At 47.5% G+C, this 26,361-nt stretch overlaps 1 protein-coding gene across 5 annotated transcripts in view; it reads left to right on the forward strand.

Annotated features, from left to right (window-relative positions):
* Positions 1–24: 24 nt before the first annotated feature.
* tipin (timeless interacting protein) overlaps positions 25–26,361 on the forward strand; it is a 32,860-nt gene continuing 6,523 nt past the window's right edge. The window contains exons 1-5 of one of the 5 annotated variants that reach the window (XM_070858596.1): positions 25–66; positions 5,290–5,443; positions 8,252–8,342; positions 15,147–15,222; positions 16,931–17,053. In XM_070858596.1, the coding sequence (XP_070714697.1) occupies positions 5,311–5,443; positions 8,252–8,342; positions 15,147–15,222; positions 16,931–17,053 (423 nt within the window). In that variant the 5' untranslated portion in view covers positions 25–66; positions 5,290–5,310. The other 4 variants (XM_070858595.1, XM_070858597.1, XM_070858598.1 and 1 more) reach the window with 4 other exon arrangements.

The raw sequence follows: 26,361 nt of genomic DNA on the forward strand, positions 1-26,361 counted from the left end.
CGGCGAGTCAGATAGGTCTGAGGCGCTGATTGGTTGGACGGCGGAGCGCGCGCTTTGGTTTCTGAGGTAAAAGCTAGTATCTGTTGGGTGAGAAAGAAAATTAAAATTCCCGTTAAATTGTTGTAATTCGATAAGTTTTGATTTGTCGGAAGATATTAATTTGCTTCCACCCACCCGCAGTGGAGGCAATGGATGTTTTTTTTATTTTTGTGTTTAAAAAATAACTTTACACAGGTTTTTCCAGAAATGGACTTTTCTATTTGTTTCTGTATTGAGACTTGTTGCACAGCAATGCGGATTGAAGTTTTAAACTCGGGATAGGCAGTCCCTCGGAATTGAGGAAGACTTGCTTCCACTCCTGAAGTGAGTTCTCCGGTGGCTGAACAGTCCAATACGGGAATTACAGTCTCTGTCACAGGTGGGACAGACAGTGGTTGAGGAAAAGGGTAGGTGGGACTGGTTTGTCGCACGCTCCTTCCGTTGCCTGCGCTTGGTTTCTGCATGCTCTCAGCCATGAGACTCGAGGTGCTCAGCGCCCTCCTGGATGCACTTCCTCCACTTAGGGCGGTCTTTGGCCAGGGACTCCCAGGTGTTGGTGGGGATGTCGCACTTTATCAGGGAGGCTTTGAGGGTGTCCTTGTAACATTTCCTCTGCCCACCTTTGGCTCGTTTGCCGTGAAGGAGTTCCAAGTAGAGCACTTGCTTTGGGAGTCTCATGTTTGGGGTATGCGGACAATGTGGCTTGTCCAGCGGAGCTGATCAAATGCTTTGATGTTGAGGATGTTGGCCTGGTCGAGGACGCTAATGTTGGTGCGTCTATCCTCCCAGGGGATTTGCAGGATCTTGCGGAGACATCGTTGGTAGTATTTCTCCAGTGACTTGAGGTGTCTACTGTACATGGTCCACGTCTCAGCCATACAGGAGGGCGGGTGTTACTACAGCCTTGTAGATCATGAACTTGGTGACAGTTTTGAAGGCCTGGTTTTCGAACACTTTTCTCCTCGGGCGTCCGAAGGCTGCACTGGCGCACTGGAGGCGGTGTTGGATCTCGTCGTTGATGCCTGCTCTTGTTGATAGGAGGCTCCCGAGATAGGGGAAGTGGTCCATGGTGTCCAGGGCCGTGCCGTGGATCTTGATGTCTGGGGGGCAGTGCTGTGTGGCGAGGACAGGCTGGTGGAGGACCTTTGTCTTACTGATGTTTAGCGTAAGGCCCATGCTTTTGTACGCCTCAGTAAATATATCGATTATGTCCTGGAGTTCAGCCTCTGTATGTGCGCAGACGCAGGTGTCGTCCACGTACTGTAGCTCGACGACAGAGGTTGGGGTGGTCTTGGACCTGGCCTGGAGACGGCGCCACAGATTAAAGCCCGCTGGTCCAACCGTCGCCAGCAGAGCGTGCAAGCACACAGGCCCCACCCCTGCTACCAAGGCGGGTGGCAGGACCACAGAATGGCCCGGCTCAGGAGGCTATTCAGCCCATCGAGCATATGCAACAGCTCTCCAGTTACTCCGACTCTTTCATAGAAACATAGAAAATAGGTGCAGGAGTAGGCCATTCGGCCCTTCGAGCCTGCACCGCCATTCAACAAGATCATGGCTGATCACCGACCCCAGCACCTTCCACACCCAACGACCGCGCCCCCCCCCCAGCCGCAAGGACCACATCCAACTCCCTCCCGAACACATCCAATGAACTGTCATCAACAACACTCCACGGCAGGGAACCCCACAGGCCAACAACTCCCCGAGTGAAGAAGTCTCTCCCAATCCCAGCCCCAAACAGCCTACCTCCCCATCCCAAAAGCGTGCCCCCCCCCAGCTCCGGACTCTCCCAACACCGGGAACACTCCCCCTGCACCCAACCAGCCCCGTCCCGTCAGAATCCTTCCCAAATGCCGAACACCCCCGGATGTCGAGCCCCCAGCCCCGGCCACCCCGGAGCCACGCCCCCGCGACGCCAACCACACCACATCCACCAACTGCCATCTGCGCAGTCAACCTGTCCACCCCACTCTGAACACTCCCTGCACCGAGGCACAGAGCCCCCAGGCCCCCCCCCCCCCCAGACCTCCGCTGCAATGTGGCCCCTCCTGTCCCCCGCCCTGGGTTTCTCCGCCCCCCCCCCCCCACCTCCACCACTCTCCCCTCCATCCCCTGCCCCCGTTTCCCCTCAACTTCCCTCTGCCTCCCCGCACAGGCTCCCATCTGGGGGGTGATAACCTTCTGGGGCAGGGAATTTTAGCCCCCAGCGTGAAAGTCCTGCTCCTGCCGCAGAATTGGCCTTGCCACCCCTCAATGGAAGCGGAATGCAATTTCCCACACTCCACTTCCTTTGATGCTCCTGTGACAGTTTGAACTGGTGCTCCCCAACTCTCCCATCCTCTGACAGTTTGAACTGGTGCTCCCCAACACACTCTCTGTGACAGTTTGAACTGGTACTCTCCACTCTCCCGTCCTGTGACAGTTGGAACTGGTGCTCATAGCTCCGCAGATCTTTCCCTTTCATGTGTCAGCCCTGGCCTCTGAATCAGAAGGCTGCGGGTTTAAGTCCCCGCTCCAGGGGCTTGAACACACAAAAATCCAGGCTGACACTCCCAGTGCAGTGCTGAGGGAGTGCTACATTGTCAGCGGTGCCGTCTTTCGGATGAGACGTTAAACTGAGGCCCCATCTGCTTTCTCAAGTGGATGTAAAAGATGCCATGTTTCCACTGATGGGGGAGACTAGAACTAGAGGGCATGATCTTAGAATAAGGGGCCACCCATTTAAAACGGATGAGGAGAAATTTCTTCTCTGAGGGTTGTAAATCTGTGGAATTCGCTGCCTCAGAGATCTGCGGAAGCTGGAACATTGAATAAATTTAAGACAGAAATAGACAGTTTCTTAAACGATAAGGTGTTATGGGGAGCGGGCAGGGAAGTGGAGCCGAGCCCATGATCAGATCAGCCATGATCTTATTGAATGGCAGAGCAGGCTATAGGGGTCGTATGGCCTACTCCTGTTCCTATTTCTTATGTTCTTATGACACTTTTGAAGAAGAGCAGGGGAATCCTTGCCAATATTTATCCCTCAATCAACATAACAAGAAACAGATTATCTGGTCATTATCACATCAACCAGATCAGTATCACATTGCTGTTTGTGGGAGCTTGCTGTGCAGAAATTGGCTCCCATGTTTCCTACTTTACAACAGTGACTATACTTCCAAAAAAAAGTACGTAATTCGCTGTAAAGCGCTTTGAGACGTCCGGTGGTTGTGACAGGCGCTATAGAAATCCAAGTCTTTCAAGTATTTATCCAATTCTCTTTTGAAAACCATGATTGAATCTGCTTCCACCGCCCTTTCAGGCAGTGCATTTCAGATCATAACTTGCTGCGTTTAAAAAAAAAAGTGACATTTTACAACAAATGCTACTTGCATTTATATAGTGCCTTTAGCTTAGTAAAAGGTCCCAATACTATGGTAAAGGCACTATATATAAATGCACATTGTTGCATGTCGCAGGGCAGTTTGCCTACAGATCTGTGAATTGGTTTGGGTTTTCTGGTTAAGGTTGAATGTTTGGAAAGGGATTTTGATGTTGGCAAGAATGTAAGTGGGACAGGTGAGAAAAATCGTCTCGACCTCCCGGTTGACTTGAAAGCCCCTGGAATAATGAGTTTTCAATTTCAACTGGACTTCCTCAAGAAATAGCCAATGTCCAGATGAGGGAGGAAAATGAGTTTGTCCCTGTGACGCTTGTTACAGAGCAGCATTTGCAGAAGCGAATCTGAAAAGTTTATTTATCCAAGAATGTGGCAAGAAGAAGGAAGGAATTGAGAAATCTGATTTAATTTTTGAAAGTTACTATTAAAGAACAGCCCACCTACTTAACGGTACAGTATTGCATTACTGACAGAAATAGTCCACAATAAAGCAGCTCTCTGAGATGGCAGGTGCAACATACACCAGTAATTTTTCTTTTATTTAAAAAAAAACTTTCCTTGAGCTGTTTGGCCTTTAGATTACCTCATTTGCGGTGCCGTTGTGTCTTTGTACCAGTTCCTATTTATTGAAGGCACTTGTTGAATAATTGGCTGGGCCTATTTCTAAACTCAATTACAAATCATGGAGTCCTCCTGCGTAGCAACTTTTCACATTTTTTATATTAGAAATTCAGTGATTTCCTGTTGCACTGGTAAATAGTGTGTCACTTGCATTAATCAGACTCAATCACAAGATCCCCACGGCAGCGCTATTGGCCAGTATCCAATTCTCCAGCAGTTTAAATAACTGGGAGTTGGGTGTTCTTACAGATGACCTTTTGCGGGAACTTTGGCAACTGAAATAAAATGTTAAATTACATCTGGGGTGCCAATAGAACTTTGGAACAGTCAGAAGGAGACGACAACTATCCTTTGAGGGGGTGGGTGTTGAGCAACCCTTTCAGCAATGGGTTTTATCTGTAATCCTACACAATGAGCGGAGTGTTTGGATTTTTTTTCTCCTTGTTGGGAATTTGGTTCCCGAAATGTCCTCTGGTACCTGCGGGGAGTGGCAATTATTTTGTGTAATCGTAGACTGGGCGTGTGCAAGCTAATTCACCATGGTCTCCTCCCTGAAGGTCGCTGGACAGCGACCAAGGTGCCTTTTGTGGGGTTTTTTTTTGTTCCCTTTCTAATGCTGAACAACAACTTGTATTTATATAGCACCTTTAACGTAATTAAAAGGCTCTTCACAGGAGTACTGCATTATGACATTAAATATTTGAGAGGCGGAGAGGTTTAGACAGAGTTCCAGAGCTTGGAGCCGAGGCAACAGAAGGCACGGTCACCAATGGTGGAGCAATTATAATCAAGGATAATCAGGAGGGCAGAATTAGAGCAGCGCAGACACCGCTGGGGGGGGTTGTGGGACTGGAGGAGATTACAGAGATAGGGTGGGGCGAGGCCATGGAGGGAGTTGAAAACAAGGAATGAGAGTTTTGAAATCGAAGCAAAGCCAGTTGTAGCATCGTTGTCCCTGCCTGACTGGGTGCGCTTGTCTCGCTCAGACGTGGGATCTACCCTGGCTGTGACCGAGCTTCGTTCTAATGGACCTTGTTGATACGGGAGGCAGGAAGACAAAGGAAATGTAATAATGAGAAATATTACTTGACTGACTGTGTCTTTGTTATCCCAATGTTTTGGGGTGTGAATACAACACAGTAATGCCATATACATCAAAATGCTGGCATAAGACTTACTACTTGATATCATTTCAAATAATATTTTTTTATTGATTTTTACCATGCAAACGTGTTTATGTAAAGTGGATCGGACAAACTGCTGTGATGAGCGACACTTTGGAAAATGGTTTGTTCGACATTCCTGACTATGACCACTTGGAAGATGAAACCTTTCCGCCTCTTCCACCTCCATCATCACCTGGGCAACTGGAATATGGTGAAGCTTTTGCTAATAGGGGTAAGTCAGCTGTTTAAAATTGTACTTTGTTTTGTGGGTAATTGTGAAATTGTTATAAGTCTGAGATCCAGTAGAGTACAGTGGAAAGTGGTTTGGGATTGATGCAGGGCTATGGGGAGAGAGCGGGCAGTGGGATTAGTTTGGGATTGGTGCAGGGCTATGGGGAGAGAGCGGGGCAGTGGGATTAGTTTGGGGATTGATGCAGAGCTATGGGGAGAGAGTGGGGCAGTGGGATTAGTTTGGGATTGATGCAGGGCTATGGGAAGAGAGCGGGGCCGTGGAATAGGTTGGGATTGATACAGGGCTATAGGGAGAGAGCGGGGCAGTGGGATTAGTTTGGGATGATGCAGGACTATGGGGAGTGAGCAGGACAGTGGGATTAGTTTGGGAGAGAGCGGGGCAGTGGGATTAGTTTGGGATTGCTTTACAAAGCGCCGGCACAGAGTGGCTGAATGGTCTTGTCTTGTGCTGTTGATGTCTATGGTTCTATCACAAAGTCCCTGTATTATCTTCAAGTTGTTGTATTACTGTACGAGTCGGAATGATTTCCTGGGACCCGTGCACACTTTGCACTGGGGAGTCAGTTTCTGTGCGTTGTCGGAAAACGTTTAAAATGTAAATCAGACACCATATTGGTAATGAAGGTGTTTGCATGGAGGTTAATTAATACCTTTTTAAATAGTGGTGAAAGGAATTTCACGTTAATTTGTTACTGTACATCATAATTTAAACCCAAACCTCTGTCCTTTTTAAGTCCATGTTTCCACCTATTTCTCATGATGGGGTGTGAGTAATGAGTATGGTCATTCATGTTTTAAATACATTAAACCATGATCCAACGCTTGTTCTTGTGAAATCCCAAACTGAATAAGTGCAGCTTTCCCATCACCTGCCAGCAGTGTCGGCCCATGTTACCTTTATCATTCTCATCCTTGATTTCAAATCCCTCCATGGCTTCGCCCCACTCTATTTCTGTAATTTCCTCTAGCCCCACAACCGAGATGTCTGCCCTCCTCTAATTCTGCCCTTTTGAGCATCCCTGATTATAATCGCTCAACCATCGGTGGCCGTGCCTTCTGTTGCCAAGACCCTAAGCTCTGGAATTCCCTGCCTAAACCTCTCCGCCTCTCTACCTCCTTCAAGACGCTCCTTAAAACCTACTTCTTTGACCAAGCTTTTAGTTACCTGCACTAATTTCTCCTGCGGCTCGGTGTCAAATATTTAATCTCAATACTCCTGTGAAACGCCTTGGGACGTTTCACTACATTAAAGGCTCTATATTAATACAAGTTGTTTATTCTTTTCAAAAATAGAACTGTAAAAACTGAAAATTTCAACCTGCTCCTTGGTTTGCCATGCAGTATTATTGCAGTGCACAGTGCTCGCACAGAACTCAGACCATCTTAGTTTTTAAAATTTAACATAAGGGATAAAAGAGAGAGGAATTTCTCTGGTAAAGCCAGGATAAAACTCAGTAGAACAGTTAAGAACATACATGGTTTTTCTTGAGTGATTGGAAATAGTTGAACTTTGACCCTGTTTCTTCTATCATAATGTCAGCAGGACCTTAAGGTGAGTGAACTTGTTCTTGTGCAACGTTATTTAATCGAATAGTACAGCAGAGAAGGAGGCCCTTCAAGTCTGTGCCGGCTGTTTCGAAGAGCAATCTAGTTAGTCCCGCTCATTCCCCATATCCCTGCAATTCTTTCTCTTACCAAGTATTTAAAAGTAGTGGCAAGATTTGAACCTGTGCAAGGAGGGCCCAATGGATTTCTATCTCATCGCCTTAACCACTCGGCCCAACTACCCAGCAATTCCCAACCTGTCATGGTGGGATTTGAGCTACTGTTCTCTGGATTACTAGTCCAGTAACATAACCACTGCACTATTGTACCTGGTTGTAACGTATTTGCTGCACGGGTTCTTTGCTTAAGAATTCATAGCAACATATTGCTATTAAGAACTAGTTGGTTTATTTGCAAAAGGTTTAACAATCACGCTACACATTACCAGTTCATCCATCAGGCTCACAACCACCTGCCCCATCGTGGATCCCCCGAACCCAACTGACTGAGTCTTGTGAACATCATGTGACTGGCTAAGCCACTCCCAACTCAACAGCTCTTCATTTATTTTAAGTGGAACTTGCAGCCGAGTGCCCCCTTATTAAAGGGACACTAGAACACACAAATTAACAAATAAAACTTTGTGAACCTTGTCAAATCAAATTAAAATTTGTTTGCCAGGGGTGATGATGCGTTCCAGTCCCTCCGGTGCCCACCTCTCACGGAAGGCCGTGAGCGTACCGGTGGACACCGCGTGCTCCATCTCCAGGGACACCCTGGTGTGGACGTTGCAGCAGAAGAGAGGCAGGCAGTCGGGCTGAATGACCGGCCGCTGCCTGGACCGGTTAATGGCCACCTTGGCTAGGCCCAGGAGCAGTCCTACCAGGAAGTCAGCCGAGCTGCCTGCTCCCCCGCTGCACCGGGTGCCCAAAGATCAGGAGCGTGGGACTCCAGTGCAGCCAAAAATAGAGGAGCAGCCCCTTCAAATAATGGAAGAGGGGCTGCAACCTGACACATTGAACGTACACATGGAACACGGACTCCTCAACAGCTCACAACTCTTTTAAAGGAGACAAATAAACATTAGGTCAAGTGACCCCCGATCTGGGGGACACTCCAAACATTTCGCAAGGCCCTTTTTTTTTTTTTTGTTTTCCTCAACAGCTCACAAAGCTGTGAGCGTGCTCGCAGGTGCGTACCTTACACCGGTATGATTATTGAATCTGTGTTTTTCTTTCCAAAGAGGAAGGCGGAGAAGATGGAACTCAGTCCAAAGAGCCTGTCGTTCTCAGGAAAGGTGTGAGACGACCCCAACCTAAACTGGATGCTAACCGGTAACTAACCTTTTGAACTTTATGGGAGTGGGCACTTTGCTTCCTGTCACCAGTGTTGTCGCCTGAACCAGTTCCCAGGCACTGCTTGGTACCATGAGAAATCGTTACTATATCTTATCAGTTGGCGTGCACTAGTCCCTTGTGGCTGAAGGTTAGATTATGTTTTTGTTTAAAAAAAAAAGTACCATGTGGAGCAATGAGTGTACATCTTAAAAATAGGATTTAAAAAAACCCATGGAACTGCCAATAACAATCCTCAGCGTTCAGCTCCGTTCCCGGGTATAGTGGGGAGTCAGACATTGAAACCAGCCACACACAATTACGGAGCTGCAGGACACCAGTTTACACTCTGATGCTGTTCCGGGAAGTTCGAAACTTTCCGCACAGAGAGAAAACATTTGGTGAAAGTGCTGTTTTGCACATCGCTAACTGCTGCACTGGCAGAAGTTTGGAGCAACTGATCTGTGTGCTCAAGGTGGGTTTTTATCTTGCCTTTCCTAAAGGCATCTACTATTTCCTGGGTTATAGTTCGAGGTTCTGATTACACAGGATTACATCGGATATACGGCACAGAAACAGGCCATTCAGCCCAACCAGTCCATGCCGCCGTTTATGCTCCACTCGAGCCTCTTCACGTCTTTCCTCATTTAAGTCTCAGCATAATCTCTATTCCCTTCTCCCTCATATGCTTGTCTAGTTTCCCCTTAAATGCATCAATACTATTCGCCTCAACCTGTGGCAGCAAGTTCCACATTCTCAGCACTCTTTGGGAATTTTCTTCTGAATTCCCTATTGGTTTTCTTGGTGACTATCTTATATTGATGGCCTCTAGTTATGCTCTTCCCCACAAGTGGAAACGTGTTCTCTGTATCCACTCTATCAAAGCCTTTCATAATTTTATAGATCTCTATTAGATCACCCCTCGGCCTTTGAAGAGAAAAGCGATCCAGTCTGTTCATCCTTTCCTGATGTGTAAACCCTCACATTTCTGGTATCATCCTTGTAAATCTTCTCTGCACCCTCTCCAGTGCCTCTCTATCCTTTCCATAATATGGCAACCAGAACTGTACGCAGTGCTCTAGGTTCAATACAGGTTTAGCATAACTTCCTTACTTTTCATTTCTATACCTCTAGAAATAAACCCTAGTGCTTGGTTTTAATGGCCTTTTATGGTATCTATTATTTCCTGGATTCCAGTTCCAGAGGTGCTGATTGCCTGTTGGACCCTTGTCTAAGTGGCCATTATCCACGTTGAGCCTTGACAGTAAGCATTGGTGGGCTATTTGTCCAGCCCAGTCACCCCTGGCCCATTTGCTATTGCGCAGTTTCAGCAGCAGTTATCGGTTACTGATTAGCTGTAGTGCCTTGGCTTTCGCCCCTGCTCCAAGCCCAGAAATGTTTTTTTAATTTCAAAATATACTTTATTCATATAAAAATTTGTACAGTACATTCAAAAGCTGTTCAGTACATTTAGCTGCGGTCAGCAATCCCATACACTAAATTTGGGTGCTGACGGCAGTTCCGTTCGATACATTTCCTTGCTTTTCAGTTCAAGTACAATTCGGTACAATATGGGATACATTGTAGTACATTCAACAAATTATATTACATGTGTCACTATACAGTACACGGAATGGGTGACGGTACATTTACATTTTTCTTTTCAACGTGCATTACGAAACAGACCTTACATTGTACATGGCACTACATAGGTGTTTACAGATCATGGTGCTCCATGTACAAAAAAAAGAAGTTACAAGTACAGCCCGAGGGGAGTTTTGTACTGATTCCTGCCCCCGGGTTTACAGTGGCAGAAGGGCTTTAAACTGTGGCCCTTCCCCACCGTGCCTTTGCGGCGACTGCACCAATTTTAAGAGCGTCCCTCAGCACGTAATCCTGGATCTTGGATTGCGCCAGTCTGCAACACGCAGACGTGGACATCTCCTTGCTCTGGAAGACCAGCAAGTTTCGGCAAGACCAAAGAGCGTCTTTGACCGAGTTGATGGCCCTCCAGCAGCAGATGATGTCTGTCTCGGTGTGTGTCCCTGGGAACAGTCCGTAGAGCACAGAGAGTTCTGTGTTACGGAGCTGCTTGGGATGAACCTCGACAGCAACCACTGCCCCAGAAATGCTGAGGCCGGTTGTAGCGCCCTCACAGCTGCTCCAGCAGGGATCAGCTGAGCAGAGACCACGGATAGAACCTGACACCTGGCAATGTCAGTCTGGCATAGTGGCAACTCACTTGCTTCTGACTCAAAATGTCATGGGTTCAAGCTCCTCTCCACTTAATTCAACACAATATTCCAACAGTGGATAGTCATGGGGCTATGGGGGGGGGGTGGGAGAGAGGAACTTAACACAATCACAATCACTAAGGAGGTGATACTCTGTAAGATAATGGGAATAAAGGCAGATAAATCCCCTGTACCTGATGGCTTGCATCCTACGGTCTTAAGAGAAGTAGCGGCAGGGATTGTGGATGCATTGGTTGTAATTTACCAAAATTCCCTGGATTCTGAGGCGGTCCCAGCAGATTGGAAAACTGCAAATGTACGCCCCTATTTAAAAAAGGAGGCAGACAAAAAGTAGAAAACTATAGACCAGTTAGCCAGTGGGTGGGAAAATGTTGGAGTCCATTATTAAAGAAGCAGTAGCAGGACATTTGGAAAAGCAAGATTTGGTCAGGCAGAGTCAGCATGGATTTATGAAGGGGAAGTCATGTTTGACAAATTTGCTGGAGTTCTTTGAGGATGTAATGAACAGGGTGGATAAAGGGGAACCAGTGGATATGGTGTATTTGGACTTCCAGAAGGCATTTGACAAGGTGCCACATAAAAGGTTACTGCACAAGATAAAATTTCACGGGGTTGGGGGTAATATATTAGCATGGATAGAGGATTGGCTAACTAACGGAGAACAGAGAGTCGGGATAAATGGTTCATTCTCTGGTTGGCAACCAGTAACTAGTAGGACGCCGCAGGGATCAGTGCTGGGACCCCAACTATTTACAATCTATGTTAATGACTTGCAAGAAGGGACTGAGTGTAACGTAGCCAAGTTTGCTGACGGTACAAAGATGGGAGGAAAAGCAATGTGTGAGGAGGACACAAAAAATCTGCAAAAGGACATAAGTGAGTGGGCAAAAATTTGGCAGATTGAGTATAATGTTGGAAAGTGTGAGGTCATGCACTTTGGCAGGAAAAAAAATCGAAGAGCAAGTTATTATTTAAATGGAGAAAGATTGCAAAATGCTGCAGTACAGCGGGATCTGGGGGTACTTGTGCATGAAACACAAAAGGATAGTATGCAGGTACAGCAAGTAATCAGGAAGGCCAATGGTATCTTGGCCTTTATTGCAAAGGGGATGGAGTATAAAAGCAGGGAAGTCCTGCTACAGCTATACAAGGTATTGGTGAGGCCACACCTGGAATACTGCGTGCAGTTTTGGTTTCCATATTTACGAAAGGATATATTTCCTTTGGAGGCAGTTCAGAGAAGGTTCACTAGGTTGATTCCGGGGATGAGAAAAAGTTGAGTAGGTTGGGCCTCTACTCCATTGGAATTCAAAAGAATGAGAGGTAATCTTATCGAAACGTATAAGATTATGAAGGGCCTGACAAGGTGGATGCAGAGAGGATGTTTCCACTGATGGGGGAGACTAGAATCAGAGGGCATGATCTTAGAATAAGGGGCCGCCCATTTAAAACAGATGAGGAGAAATTTCTTCTCTGAGGGTTGTAAACCTGTGGAATTCGCTGCTCAGAGAGCTGTGGAAGCTGGGACATTGAATAAATTTAAGACAGAAATAGACAGTTTCTTAAATGATAAGGGGTTATGGGGAGCGGGTGGGGAAGTGGAGCTGAGTCCATGATCAGATCAGCCATGATCTTATTGAATGGCAGAGCAGGCTCGAGGGGCCGTATAGCCTACTCCTGTTCCTATTTCTTACGTTCTTACGTAATCTCGGCTGACACTCCAGTGCAGTACTGAGGGAGTGCTGCAGTGTCGTAGGTGCTGTCTTTCAGATGAGACGTTAAACCGAGACCTCGTCTTCCCTCTCGGGTGGAAAAAGAAGATCCCATGGCACTATTCGAAGAAGAGCAGGAGAGGTTTCCCAGTGTCCTGACCAATATTTAAAAAGCAGATTATTACTGTTTGTGGGAGTTTGCTGTGCGCAAACTAGCTGCCACGTTTCCTACATCACAACCGTGACTCCACATCAAAAGTGCTCATTGTCTGTAAAGCGTGTTGGGATGTTCTGAGTTCATGAAAGGCTCTATATTTTTTTTCCTAATGTATGCAACTTGGCATCGTATTGGGTGGTTGCCTCAGTGAATAGTGCCATGAGGAATTCTATTTAGGTATAGGGGGAAAGGGGCAAGAGGAGATTTCTGAATACCAGTTGTGATCTTGCTGTAAGGGTTAGAAACATAGAAAATAGGTGCAGGAGTAGGCCATTCGGCCCTTCGAGCCTGCACCGCCATTCAATGAGTTCATGGCTGAACATGCAACTTCAGTACCCCATTCCTGCTTTCTCGCCATACCCCTTGATCCCTCTAGTAGTAAGGACTACATCTAACTCCTTTTTGAATATATTTAGTGAATTGGCCTCAACAACTTTCTGTGGTAGAGAATTCCACAGGTTCACCACTCTCTGGGTGAAGAAATTTCTCCTCATCTCGGTCCTGAATGGCTTACCCCTTATCCTTAGACTGTGACCCCTGGTTCTGGACTTCCCCAACATTAATAAGAACATAAGTTACTAAATGCCTAGTCCCCCTTTACACGGTTCTTTCACGTCAGGATTTATAAGAACAAAATACACATGGCACAGGGTTTTTGGCTCAACCAAGATTGGTCCGTTTTATTGAACACACATACACAATTACCTCCCCAGTATAAATCACTACGATCTATGTGGAACTAACAAACCAGAATGTGAGGTTATCCACTTTGGTGGCAAAAACAGGAAGGCAGAATATTATCTGAATGGTGACAGATTAGGAAAAGAGGAGGTGCAACGAGACCTGGGTGTCATGGTACATCAGTCATTGAAAGTTGGCTTGCAAGTACAGCAGGCGGTGAAGAAGGCAAATGACATGTTGGCCTTCATAGCGAGAGGATTTGAGTATAAGAGCAGGGAGGTCTTACTGCAGTTGTACGGGGCCTTGGTGAGGCCACACCTTGAATATTGTGTACAGTTTTGGTCTCCTAATCTGAGGAAGGACATTCTTGCTATTGAGGGAGTGCAGCAAAGGTTCACTAGACTGATTCCTGGGATGGCAAGACTGACATATGAAGAAAGACTGGATCGACTAGGCTTATATTCACCAGAATTTAGAAGAATGAGAGGGGATCTCATAGAAACATATAAAATTCTGATGGGATTGGACAGGTTAGATGCAGGAAGAATGCTCCCGATGTTGGGGAAGTCCAGAACTAGGGGTCACAGTCTAAGGATAAGGGGTAAGCCATTTCGGACCGAGATGATGAGAAACTTCTTCACTCAGAGAATTGTGAACCTGTGGAATTCTCTACCACAGAAAGTTGTTGAGGCCAGTTCGTTAGATATATTCAAAAGGGAGTTCGACGTAGCCCTTACAGTTAAAGGGATCAAGGGGTACGGAGAGAAAGCAGGAATGGGGTACTGAAGTTGCATGATCAACCATGAACTCATTGAATGGCGGTGCAGGCTCGAAGGGGCGAATGGCCTACTCCTGCACCTAATTTCTATGTTTCTAATACAAACCCCTACGAAAAGGTCATTTGCATTGGCACAATATGACACTTAAACCCGTTCACAATTTGACTGTTGCATATAAAGTTACCCAAACACAAAACCCTTCTATGATTTGGCTGGAACAAACATACAATCATCAATTCCTCGGCTGTCTTCTGAGGTTGACTGTAGGCCCTTTCCTTGGTTGCAGCTTGTGTCCTGAAGACTGGCTGGCTTCTGTTGCTGTTTCTGTACTGCTGAGTCCTTTTCCTTCGAAAATGGGTCGTCCTTTGTACCAAAAACCAACTTGCAATCTTGGAACAGATTGGAACACGTCGGCTGCATCAAATGTGAACTCTTGATGGCTAATTGTTCCTCATTTAGAGTCATTGTCCATGATTACCTTGGCCCCCGCCTGTCTGTAGGGTGAGGTCCTTTACAAAGTAACCTTCCCAAGATGACTTCATTGTTGGTTTCTAGTAGCATTCGTATCCGCGTGGCTCAGGGTCCGGTCCATTGTCTGGGCCTACCCCGATACCAGGCTTTCTGGAGCCATTTCCAGGGTACGTTTTTTAAACAATGTAACCCCTTAAGGTAAATGAATATATGAATGTTCCTGTATCTTTTCAGACAGGAAACCATTGAAGGTGTGTGTGTGTGTCTCTTCTGCCATTGTTTGGTAATTTAGGTCGATGGCAGATATCCTGTATCATTGTCTCCAGTGATGTCTGATGGTTTGGCTGCAATGTAGGAATTAACCCTTTCCCGCCCAGCTCTTTTTGCAAGCTGTGATGCAGTTCTGAGTTTTTATATTCAGTAGTCCAATTTTTACCTTTTTGGGGGAGGGGGGGGGGGTGGAGGTGAAGGAGAGGAATGGATCCTACAGTGCGAAGAAATGAAGTGCTGAACTTGTACAAAGATCTTCTGACTTCATGTCTGGGTTGGATTTTGGGTTTAGCTGGGGACATTTTGAACCTGCTGGTGTACAGTCCTTTTTCAGATCTACTTTTGAGTTCTAGTACAACTATTTGAGATCTGAGTTTTATTAAATCTTGTTTTTTTTATATATATATATATATATAAAGATTGATTTCAGCTCGAGGACTGCCAGCTTTACGGAATTTGTTCAATGATGTCCGATTTAAAGGCAAAGGACATGAGGTAAGCCGGAAGAATAAAGGTCTCTCTACTCTTGAACTCATCTAAAACTTGGCTGCCCGTGTCCTAATTCGCATTAAGTCCCGTTCACCCATCACCCCTGTGCTCGCTGACCGACATTGGCTCCTGGTCTGGAAACGCCTCGATTTTAAAATTTTCATCCTTATTTTCAAATCCCTCCATGGCCCTCTCTCACTCTTCCTCTCTGTAATCTCCTTCAGCCCCACAACCTCCCCCGAGATATCTGCGCTCCTTCAATTCAGCCTTCTTGGGCATCCTAATCGCTCGACCATTGGTGGCCGTGCCTTTAGCTGCCTGGGCCCCAAGGTCTGGAACTCCCTCCCTAAACCTCTCCGCGTCTCTACCTCTCTCTCACTTTAAGACGCTCGATAAAACCTACATCTGACTAAGTTTTTGGTCATCTGTCCTAATATCTCCTTATGTGGCTCGGTGTCAGATTTTGTTTGATAATCGCTCCTGTGAAGCACCCTGGGATGTTTTACTACGTTAAAACGTGTTGTATAAATGCAAGTTGGCGTTGTTACTGTGCCCACAAATGCCTTCAATTTCAGTCCTTAGAGGAGAAGCTCTCCTAGATCTATGTGATATTTCTCGCATTCACTGCTGTTGTCCATTGAACAAGATTGCCCATTTTAGATTTCTCTGTCGCACCATGTACGCACACTCTCTCTCTCGCTCTCTCTCTCTATATGTATATGTATATGTATATGTGTGTATATATATATATATAGCTATCTCCTGTCATCCTTTGATACCTTGCCCAGGAGTTATTATTCACAGAAGGGTTGACCGGCTTGTTAACTGCACAGGGTAGCGCTTTGGGAAAGAGCAGCGCAAACTGCACGCTGACATCAATATAGAGGCACAGGGAGCTGCTATCGGGAGTGCAGGTTAAGCATGTTTAAAGAAAGGTTCACTCAGACTGATTCTTTCACAGATACAAATGCAGTTTTATAAATCTTTTGAGCTCCTAACTATTTCATGAATATTTAATATTGATGGACATTGGATAATTGGAGTGGAGACAGTTATCATGAGTCATGAGTCTTGCCCAGTCACTGAGTGCCCAGTTTTGTGCTGAATTCAATGTATTGGTTTGGCTTTTTTTAATTTGAAATTGATGTGAACACTGATCCCTTCGAATTCCGCTTCACTATTGGCATCCATGTTGCCTCAATTCCTGTTACAGGCACTTTGCTTCTTGGGTTTGGTTACATACGACTTTTTTTATTCCATAAAGGTTTTAAAAAAGTTAATGAATTGTTTCCAGCATATGTCACTGCCGAATGAATGTATTCCTTGCAGGCTGCCGGTGGCGTGCAATAGAGCAGATGTTCTGCACACGGCAAAATGTGGTCCTGGGACCGCATTGTGTCAGTTGTAGTGACACAGCAGAATGGATTTTATTAATTAAAACAGAGTACTGTGAATCTAAATCAGATCAGCAGCATCTGAAAGACCAAGCTAGATTAACATTCCGGCCAAGGTCTTTCCACCTGGTCTTTCATTCAGATGCTCACTTGGTATCGGTGCTGGGGAGTTGCAGTCTGTTAATCTTCGGTGAGCAGAGGTGCTGGTGGGCAGAGAATGGTCCCCCTGATCTGTTGTCTATTTCTGACATTGTGTGGTTTTGGCTTTTAATCCTATATATACTTTCACATAATCTGTTATTTTTATTCTCCCTGTTAAGAGTGAAGATGTGAAGACTCTGCTTTGGCACATGGAGCATTGGGCTCATAGGCTGTTCCCTAAATTACAATTTGAGGAGTTCATCAACAAAGTAGAGGCCTTGGGTGGTAAAAAAGAAGTTCAGGTAACTTTTCAACATTGCAGGTTTAAGTTTTCTCTTCCCCACTCCTCATTGGGATGCAGTTCTTGCAGAAAATGGACATTTCAAAACAATTGATAGCCATGTAACATTTATATTTGGCAAGAAACAGTAAATGGGCATGCTTCAAAAACCTGGCGGGTGTGAGTAAACCTGCTTCTGTATTGCCGACTCGTTGGTTAGTGAGTGATGTCGGTGGAATTGTTCCTATGCTGACATTGTACAGCACAAGCTTGCTCTCTATTGGCAAGGGAAGAAGGTGCTGCATTAGTAATGCTAATCATGTGATGGACGGAAAATGTCACATGGCGCTATTTGAAGAACAGGGGAGTTAATAGAATCGTAGAAATTTACCTCATGGGCCACCCCGACCTGCGTGAGAACACGTCCGCAGGTCCGGGCTACAAAAAGAGCTGGAGTGGTGAGCCCTGGAACATCGTGGCCATACCACTACAACTTCCAGCGCGAGCTGCTCCAAGTGTGCGACGGCTTCGAGGTGGGCGACTGGGTGATGTCATCAGGACCAAGGTCGCTGTTTGGGGCGTGGGCAGAAGCATCGCGGGGCCCAGGTAAAGCAGAGGAACGGGAAGGATGTGGCAAAGGTGTGGCGAGTGATCGAGACAGAGGAGCGATGAGGGATCGTGGCTAAGATTCGGTGGGTGATTGTGGCGGCGGTCTGGCGAATGTTTGATGCAGAGGTGCTGTAAGGGTTACTAAATGCCTAGTCCCCCGTTACACGGTTCTTTGACGTCAGGATTTATAAGAACAAAAATACACACGGCACAGGGTTTTTGGCTCAACCAAGATTTGTTCATTTTATTGAACATATACACAATTACCTCCCCAGTATAAATCACCACGATCTATGTGGGACTAACACACCCAGAATACAAATCCCTACGAAGAGGTCATTTGCATTGGCACAACTTGACACAGTTAAACCCGTTCGCGATTTGACTGTTGCATTTAAAGTTAACCAAACACAAAACCCTTCTATGATTTGGCTAGAACAAACATGCAATCACCAACTCCTCGGCTGTCTTCTGAAGTTGACTGTAGGTTTTCCTTGATTGCAGCTTGTGTCCCGAAGACTGGCTGGCTTCTGTTGCTGTTCCTGTATTGCTTCTGTACTGCTGTCTTTTTTAAAATTTCAAAATATATACTTTATTCATATAAAAATTTGCACAGTACATTTGGATGTGGTCAGCAATTCCATACAATACATTTGGATGCTGACGGCAGTTCCGTTCAATACATTTGCTTGCTTTACATTTCAGGGTACAATTCAGTACAATCCAGGATACACTGTAATACAGTCATCAAATTACGTTACATGTGGCACTATACAGTACACAGAATGGGTGAGGGTACAGTTACATTTCTTTACAACATACATTACTAAACAGCTGGACTTGCATTATACATGGCACTGCATAGGTGTTTTCAGATCATGGTGCTCTATGTATACAAAGGTTTACAAGTACAGCCCGAGGGGAGTTTTATACTGATTCCATCCCCTGGGTTTACCGTGGCGGAAGGGCCTTAAACTGTGGCTCTTCCCCACCGTGCCTTTGCGGCGACTGCACCAATTTTTAGTGCGTCCCTCAGCACGTACTCCTGGATCTTGGATTGCGCCAGTCTGCAACAGACGTGGCCATCTCCTTGCTCTGGAAGACCAGCAAGTTTCGGCAAGACCAAAGTGCGTCTTTCACTGAGTTGATGGTCCTCCAGCAACAGATGATGTCTGTCTCAGCGTTTGTCCCTGGGAACAGTCCGTAGAGCACAGAGTCCTGTGTTATGGAGCTGCTTGGGATGAACCTCGACAGCAACCACTGCATCTCCATCCAGACCTGCCTTGCAAAGGGGCAATCCCAAAGGAGATGGATGACAGTCTCATCCGCACCACAACCAACTCTGGGGCAGAGTGCCTTGTGTCTGAAACCCCGGCTGTGCATGAAGGATCTGACAGGTAGGGCCCTTCTCACCAGCAACCAAGCTATGTCTTGGTGCTTGTGTGAAAGTTCTGGCGATGATACATTCTGCCAAACGAGTTCGACAGTCCGCTCGGGGAACCGTCCGACAGAATCCATCATCGCTTTCTTTTGTAGGGTGTCCAGGACCTTGCGTGCGACCACTGCTTTATGACCTTGTGGTCAAAAGTGTTTTTCTTGAAAAACTTTTCCACGAAGGACAGGTATTGAGGCATGGTCCAACTGCTCGGAGCGTTCCGCGGCAGCCTGGCCAGACCCATCCTTCGCAACACTGGGGACAGATAGAATCTTAGCACGTACTGACACTTGGCGTTTGCGTTCGAAGGGTCTATGCACAGCTTGATGCAGCCGCACACAAAGGTGGCCATCAGGATAAGGGCCACGTTCGGAACGTCCTTTTTCCCCCTTGTCCAGAGATTTGTACATCGTGTCTCTGCGGACACGGTCCATTTTCAATCTCCAGACGAAGTGGAAGACGGCTCAGGTGACTACCACGGCACTCGAGCCGGGTATGGGCCAGACCTGCGCCGCGTACAACAACACCGAGCGCACCTCACTCCTGATGACCAGGTTCTTTCCTGCAATGGAGAGTGAGCGCAGCTTCCACCATCCCAGTTTATGTTTCGCTTTAGCGATGCGCTTCTTCTAGTTTTTGACGCACGCCCCGTCCACTCCGAACCATATTCCCAAAACTTTCAGGTAATCTGACTTCACGGTGAAGAGAATAAAGGATCAGTTGGACCAGCTTCCAAAGAACATGGCCTCGCTTTTGCTGCGATTTACCTTCGCTCCCGAGGCCAATTCAAACTGGTCGCAGATTGTGAGCAATCCGCGGACCGACTGCGGATCCAAGCAAAAGACGGTGAAGTCGTCCATGTACAGGGAGGTCTTGACCTGAGCGCCTCTGCTGCTTGGAATTGTCACCACCCCCGAATGCCCGCATTCTTCCTGATGGACTCGGCAAAGGGCTCGATACAGCACACAAACAAGACAAGGGAGCGGGGACAACCTTGCCTGACTCCAGACCTGATCGGAAAGCTTTCAGTTTCCCACCCGTTGATTAGAACTGTGCTACTGATGTCTGTGTAGAACAGTTGGATCCATTTGCGAATACCCTCCACAAACCCCACCTTGGAGAGCACGTCCATTAGGTACGTGTGCGATATCCTGTCAAAGGCCTTCTCCTGGTCCAAGCTGATTAAACAGGTGTCCACCCTCCTGTTCCGCATGTAGGCAATCGTATCCCTGAGTAGCACGAGGCTATCCGAGATCTTCCTGCTGGGTCCGGGTGGATCACCAGCTCAAGAGCAGACTTGACCCTGTTGGCGATGACCTTTGACAGGATCTTGTAGTCCACATTGAGCAGTGAAATGGGCCACCAGTTTTTGATTTCCTCCCTCTCCCCCTTCTGCTTGTAGATGAGGGTGATGATGCCTTTCCTCATTGATTCTGACATACTGCCGGCCAGAAGCATACCCCCGTACACTTCCAGCCTGGGCCTGGGTCTGGGCCCATCCAGTCCCACAAAGCTGAATACAACTCGACCGGTAAGCCGTCGCTTCCGGGAATTTTACTCGTCGCGAGGGACCGGACGGCCTTTGTCATCTCGTCCAGAGTTAGCGGGTGGTCCAGACTCTCCCGCTCGCTGTCGTCTAAGCCCTCTGAGATAGACGACAGGAAAGACTAGGAGGCCGCGCGGTTTGTGGGCTTGACGTCGTACAGCCCACATAGAAGGATTTGCTGATCCTCAGCATGTCGGTCTGTGACGATGTCACAGAACCATCTTCTTCCTTTAGGCTGCTGATCACAGAGCTTCCCCTGTGTACCTTTTGGAAGAAGAAACGCAAACACGTCTCATTCTGCTCGACGGAACGGACTCTGGAGCGGAAAATGATTTTGGAGGACTCTAAGGCAAAGAACGAGGCTTGCTGGCCCTTCACCTCTTGGGAGTTCCATGACATCGACCCCCATCGACTGCAGCAGGAGCAGGTTTTGCATACTCTTCTGGAGTTGGGACAATTCCCTCTGTCTCCCTCTCGCCTCCTGAGCACCTTTGAGGATGAAGAACCTCTTGATGTTTGTCTTAATTGTTTCCCACCAGTGCATCGGGGAATCACAGAGGGGTTTTACGGTTCTCCAACCTTTGTAATCCCTTCTTGAGTTCCTCAACGTTTTCCGGGGTCAACAGTTTCACGTTGAGCTTCCATATTCCCCTGCCAACTTTCTGGTCTTCCTGTGGGAGGCAGTCGGCTTGTAGGAGGCAGTGGTCAGAGAAGAACACCAGCGTGACGTCGGTGGATCTGACCTTGAGCATGTGGGACACAAACAGGAAGTCTATTCTGGAACGGACGGACCCGTCTGGTCTCGACCAGGTGTATCTGCGCAATGCTCCATCTGCAGGGTTGCTGAAGACATCGCACAGCTTGGCATCTTTTACCACGTCCATCAGGAGTTTGGATGTGGTGTCCAGTTTGCTGTCGGCTCTGCTGCATCGATGATGCAGTTGAAATCACCGCCCAGAACGACCGGTCTGGATGTCGCCAGCAGAAGTGGGAACTGCTGGAGAAGGGCCAGCCACTCACTTCTGAGAGGCGAGGCATACACGTTAATTAGCCTTAGAGGAACATTTTTATACAATACATCTGCTATGAGGAGGCGGCCGCCCACCACCTCCTTAACTTCGGTGATGGTGAAGTGGCCTCCCCGCAGCAGAATGCCCAGGCCGGAGGAACAGCAATCGTTGCCTCCTGACCAGACGGATGGTCCGCGGGACCACCATTGCGACCACTGCCAGTAACTGCTGGAGTCCTGCAAGAATAGCAGGTCTGCCTTGACCCCAAGGTGGAAACACATCGCGTAGTTGACTTAATGCTACCCACGTTAATGGATGCAATCTTTGAACCCATTTTTAAATTGGTGATTACAATCCAAAAATTACATTTCGAACACGCAGTCCTTTGGCCCTGTGGCCTGTTCCCGTATACATAAGTTAACTTTAAACTTTTCTACTGCACCTTGGCTGAGATATGGTTTGGCCTCTGCCTTGGGGACGGTTCGACCAGGGGACGCCAGCAGTGTGGACAGGGAGTCCTCCATGTCACCTGGGCTGCCCTCGCCTGGTGTTGGTTGTTCCTTGTGTGCATCCCCTGTGGTGTCGTCGCTCAGTGTTCTGGAGCTGGGGTGCATCTGTCACTTCGTCGCTCCCAGAGATCCGGAGCGGGGGGGGGCATTGGTGACATCACTGCTCCCGGGGTCCCAGAGCTGGACTGCGCTGGTTGCATTGGCGTTTTGCCTCTTCTGCTGGTGGTAATGGGGGCTTTTGCCTTGCCCTTCATCATCGGATGAGCTGGAGCCACTGCTGTCTGTCGTGGACGGTAGCCGTCTTTTGCCTCTCGTTTCTGCAGGAGGCCTCTTTTCCTTTGACTTGCGGGCCTCTTTATTGACGCGCTGCCATTCTTGTTTTCCTTCTGCTTCTGCTCCCTCCTCTTCCATGGACTCGGTGTCTCGGGGGGGAGTTTCACTGCTGGATGCTAGTGTCTGGCGGCTTGCCGTGGCAGACTTTCCTTCCTCCTCTCGGTCAGTGTCGACTAGGGCAGTGGTTTGTTCGCACAGTGTCTTGGAGGGGAGGGAGGTTTCAGTCTCCTCTTGGGTGTTGCACTCCTCAGCTTTCTCCTCATGTCACCGCCTGCACATAGCTGAAATTCCGCTTGGGGCAGGCCTTGTACAGATGTTCAACCTGACCACAAAGGTTGCAGCACTTGCTCTCTTTACAGTCCTTTGTCTGGTGTCCTTCCTTCTTGCAGTTGTGGCAAATGATTGCTTTGCAGCTTGCCGCCACGTGGCCTGCTTTCCCGCAGGTCCGGCACACATTGGGTTGTCCGGCGTACACCATGTAGCCCCGACTTCCTCCGATGGCGAAGCTGGAGGGGGGGTGCAGGATGGTTCCGCTGGGGTCCACTTTCATGGTGACCTGGATCTGGCGTTTGCTGGTCCAAATCCCATGCAAATCCTTCAGGTCAATGCTGTTTCCTGCCCCATCGACATACTGGCGAGGAATGTCAGCATCAATGACTGGGATGTGGGGACTGTACATGTGCACTGTGATAGTGCGCTTCCTCTGCGACGAGAGGGTGAACAATGGCTCCCAAGTCAGCATTGACCGCAGTGGTTCACTCGCCTCCTTCAATCCTATCAGGAATTTCAGGCATTGGGTGACGTTTCTGAAGGTTACATCAAAGTAACCTCTCTTCGGGATGTCCTGCAAGGCGAAGACATCCGCGACTTTCATGCCACAGGTTTCAAGCAGGATTTTCTTCACGAAGAGATCCCGGTTGATCATCGCTGTCCTTCCACTTACTTTACAGTCACTCAGATGGTGTTCCGGACGCCCTGGTTCGCCGCTCGGTTGGCCGCCATCCTGGTTGCAGATTCCTCCTTTCGGCTTGTGTTTTGGCTGAAGCCTTCAATCTTTCGTGGTGCCCGTCCAGCACCTTGGTGGACCTCCTGGTCCGCCCATTGGTCGGTCGACATGCAGATTTCTTCTTCTCTCCAATTGGTGCTTCTCCCGAGCCAAAAGGCCAGATGCAGCCAAACTGGAAAGACGAGTTTCTGCAATCAGTCAATTTGCAATTGAGCAGCAACACTTCAAAAGCACTCGGCACTCCCTCTCAGGCAACACCTCAGGTTGACTGTAGGCCCTTTCCTTGGTTGCAGCTTGTGTCCCGAAGACTGGCTGGCTTCTGTTGCTGTTCCTGTACTGCTTCTGTACTGCTGAGTCCTTTTCCTTCGAAAATGGGTCGTCCTTTGTACCAAAAACCAACTTGCAATCTTGGAACAGATTTAACACGTCGGCTGCATCAAATGTGAACTCTTGATGGCTAATTGTTCCTCATTTAGAGTCATTGTCCATGATTACCTTGGCCCCCGCCTGTCTGTAGGGTGAGGTCCTTTACAAAGTAACCTTCCCAAGATGACTTCATTGTTGGTTTCTAGTAGCATTCGTATCCGCGTGGCTCAGGGTCCGGTCCATTGTCTGGGCCTACCCCGATACCAGGCTTTCTGGAGCCATTTCCAGGGTACGTTTTTTAAACAATGTAACCCCTTAAGGTAAATGAATATATGAATGTTCCTGTATCTTTTCAGACAGGAAACCATTGAAGGTGTGAGTGTCTTTTCTGCCATTGTCTAGTGATTTAGGTCGATGGCAGATATCCTGTATCATAGTCCTTCATGTTGTCGGATGGTTTGGCTGCAATGTAGGAATTAACACTTTCCTGCCCAGCTCTTTTTGCAAGCTGTGATGCAGTTCTGAGTTTTTATATTCAATAGTCAAATTTTTTACCGTTGTGGGAGGGTGGGGGGGTGGGAGGAACAGAACCGACAGTGTGGCGGGAGATCGTAGCGGAGGTGCAGCGAGTGTTTTGTGGCGGAGGAGCGAGGAGTGATCGTGGCGGAGGTGCAGCAAATGAGGCTACGGGGCCCAGAAGAGCCGAGGGCCCAGGGGCAGCACGGGTCAGCCCACAGTGCGATATGTGTACGCACTCGGTCCGTGCAGCAGAGCAGATTTCTAGTCGTCCTGGCTAATTAACCCTTCCCACTGGATAAAGGCCTAGCTCTGTCAGGCCCGTGTGGTGGCTGATGTGCAACGGTCACCACACTTTTTTTTTTAAAATCCACGCACAGGCATTTTCCACCCACTCAGTTGAGTTCAGGATTGGAACATCGGATCCTTCATTGAAACATCTATGAACTCGTTCGAGGGACCGCTTATGATGAGAAATTTACAGCACAATGGGAGGCCATTCAGCCCATCGTGTCTGTGCCAGCCGAAAAAGCTACAGAAAAACATAAGAATTAGGAGCAGGAATAGGCCGTTTGGCCCCTCGAGCCTGTTCCGCCATTCAATAAGATGTTGGCTGATGGCCACCACACGTTAAAAAATCCACGCACCAGCTTCTTCCACCCTACTCTATGTAGTTCAGGACCTGGAATATTAGGTCCTTCTTTGAAACACCTGTGAACTCATTATTTTTTTGGCGTGGAAGCAAGTCATCCTCATTTCGAGGGACCGCCTATGATGATGATGATGATGATGGCTGATCTTCGACCTCCACTCCATTTTCCTGCACTTTCCCCATATCCCTTGATTCCCTTAATATCCAAAAATCTATCACTCTCTGTCTTAAATATACTCGACGACTGAGCATCCACAGCCCTCTGGGGTAGAACATTCCAAAGATTCACCACCCTCTGAGTGAAGAAATTCCTCCTCATCTCAGTCCTAAATGGCCGACCCCTTATCCTGAGGCTGTGACCCCTGGTTCTAGACTCCCCAGCCAGGGGGAAACATCCTACTTGCATTTACCCTGTAGAGCCCTATAAGAATTTTGTATGTTGTTGTAGTTAACTTGAGTATTTCCAGGCCGCTGCCAATTAGTCATTTATGGGCACTTCGACTAGTTGCCATTTGCTTGTATGTTTGTCAGCTGCTTGCATATGTCTTGGCATTGAGTATAGTTCTGAGCAACTCAGTGATACAAGTCCAATCTGGGGTCTACAAACACAGCAGTTGTGCTTTTGCTCTGTAGTTACTATGAACATAAGCGCATTAACGGGCTGGAGTGACTTACTCAGAATTTCCCTCTTTGTGGAAACCAGCCTGGCACTGCTTGGCATGATTGGAGTGTGGTGAGATGGGATTCCTGCAAGCTAACATTTTGTTACCAGTGATTTTTGTTAAGACTTTAACTACTCCCATAGTTAGGGAAGTTTATTCAGGTCCTACATCATTTGCATTACATTTTAATGTTTTAACAAGAACAGCTGATTGAGGAGAAATTAATTCCCATTGAAGGAGCGGGGTGTCCTGATTCTGTATTCTGTTCCGTGGCTCAGTGAGCAGCGCACTCTCACCTCTGAGTCAGAAGGTTGTGGGTTCAAGACCCACTCCAGGGACTTGAGCACAAAATCTCGGCTGACCTCTTTCTGATGGGACGTTAAACCTGCTCTCTCAAGTGGATGTAAACGGTTCCGAGCTGTGCTCTTTTCTTCCTGTTCTCCTTTTCAATAGCAAATGGAGAAGCTCAGCCTCTGAGTGTTGTTCTGTCCACTCCCACTCTCGCTGTGAGGTATGGTGCAAAACTTCTCGTAGCTGCGTACAGTTTCTGGTTGCTCACTCGTCCACAAACCTTGCGTCCTATTACCATGCTTTTCTCTCAGCATTTACCATTTGTAAAGAAAGACTTGCATTTATGTAGCGCCTTTCACGACCACTTACAGCCAAAGAAGTACTTTTGGAGTGTA

Source organism: Pristiophorus japonicus, chromosome 17 (genome assembly GCF_044704955.1).
Source record: "Pristiophorus japonicus isolate sPriJap1 chromosome 17, sPriJap1.hap1, whole genome shotgun sequence".
In the NCBI taxonomy this organism is placed as follows: domain Eukaryota; kingdom Metazoa; phylum Chordata; class Chondrichthyes; family Pristiophoridae; genus Pristiophorus; species Pristiophorus japonicus.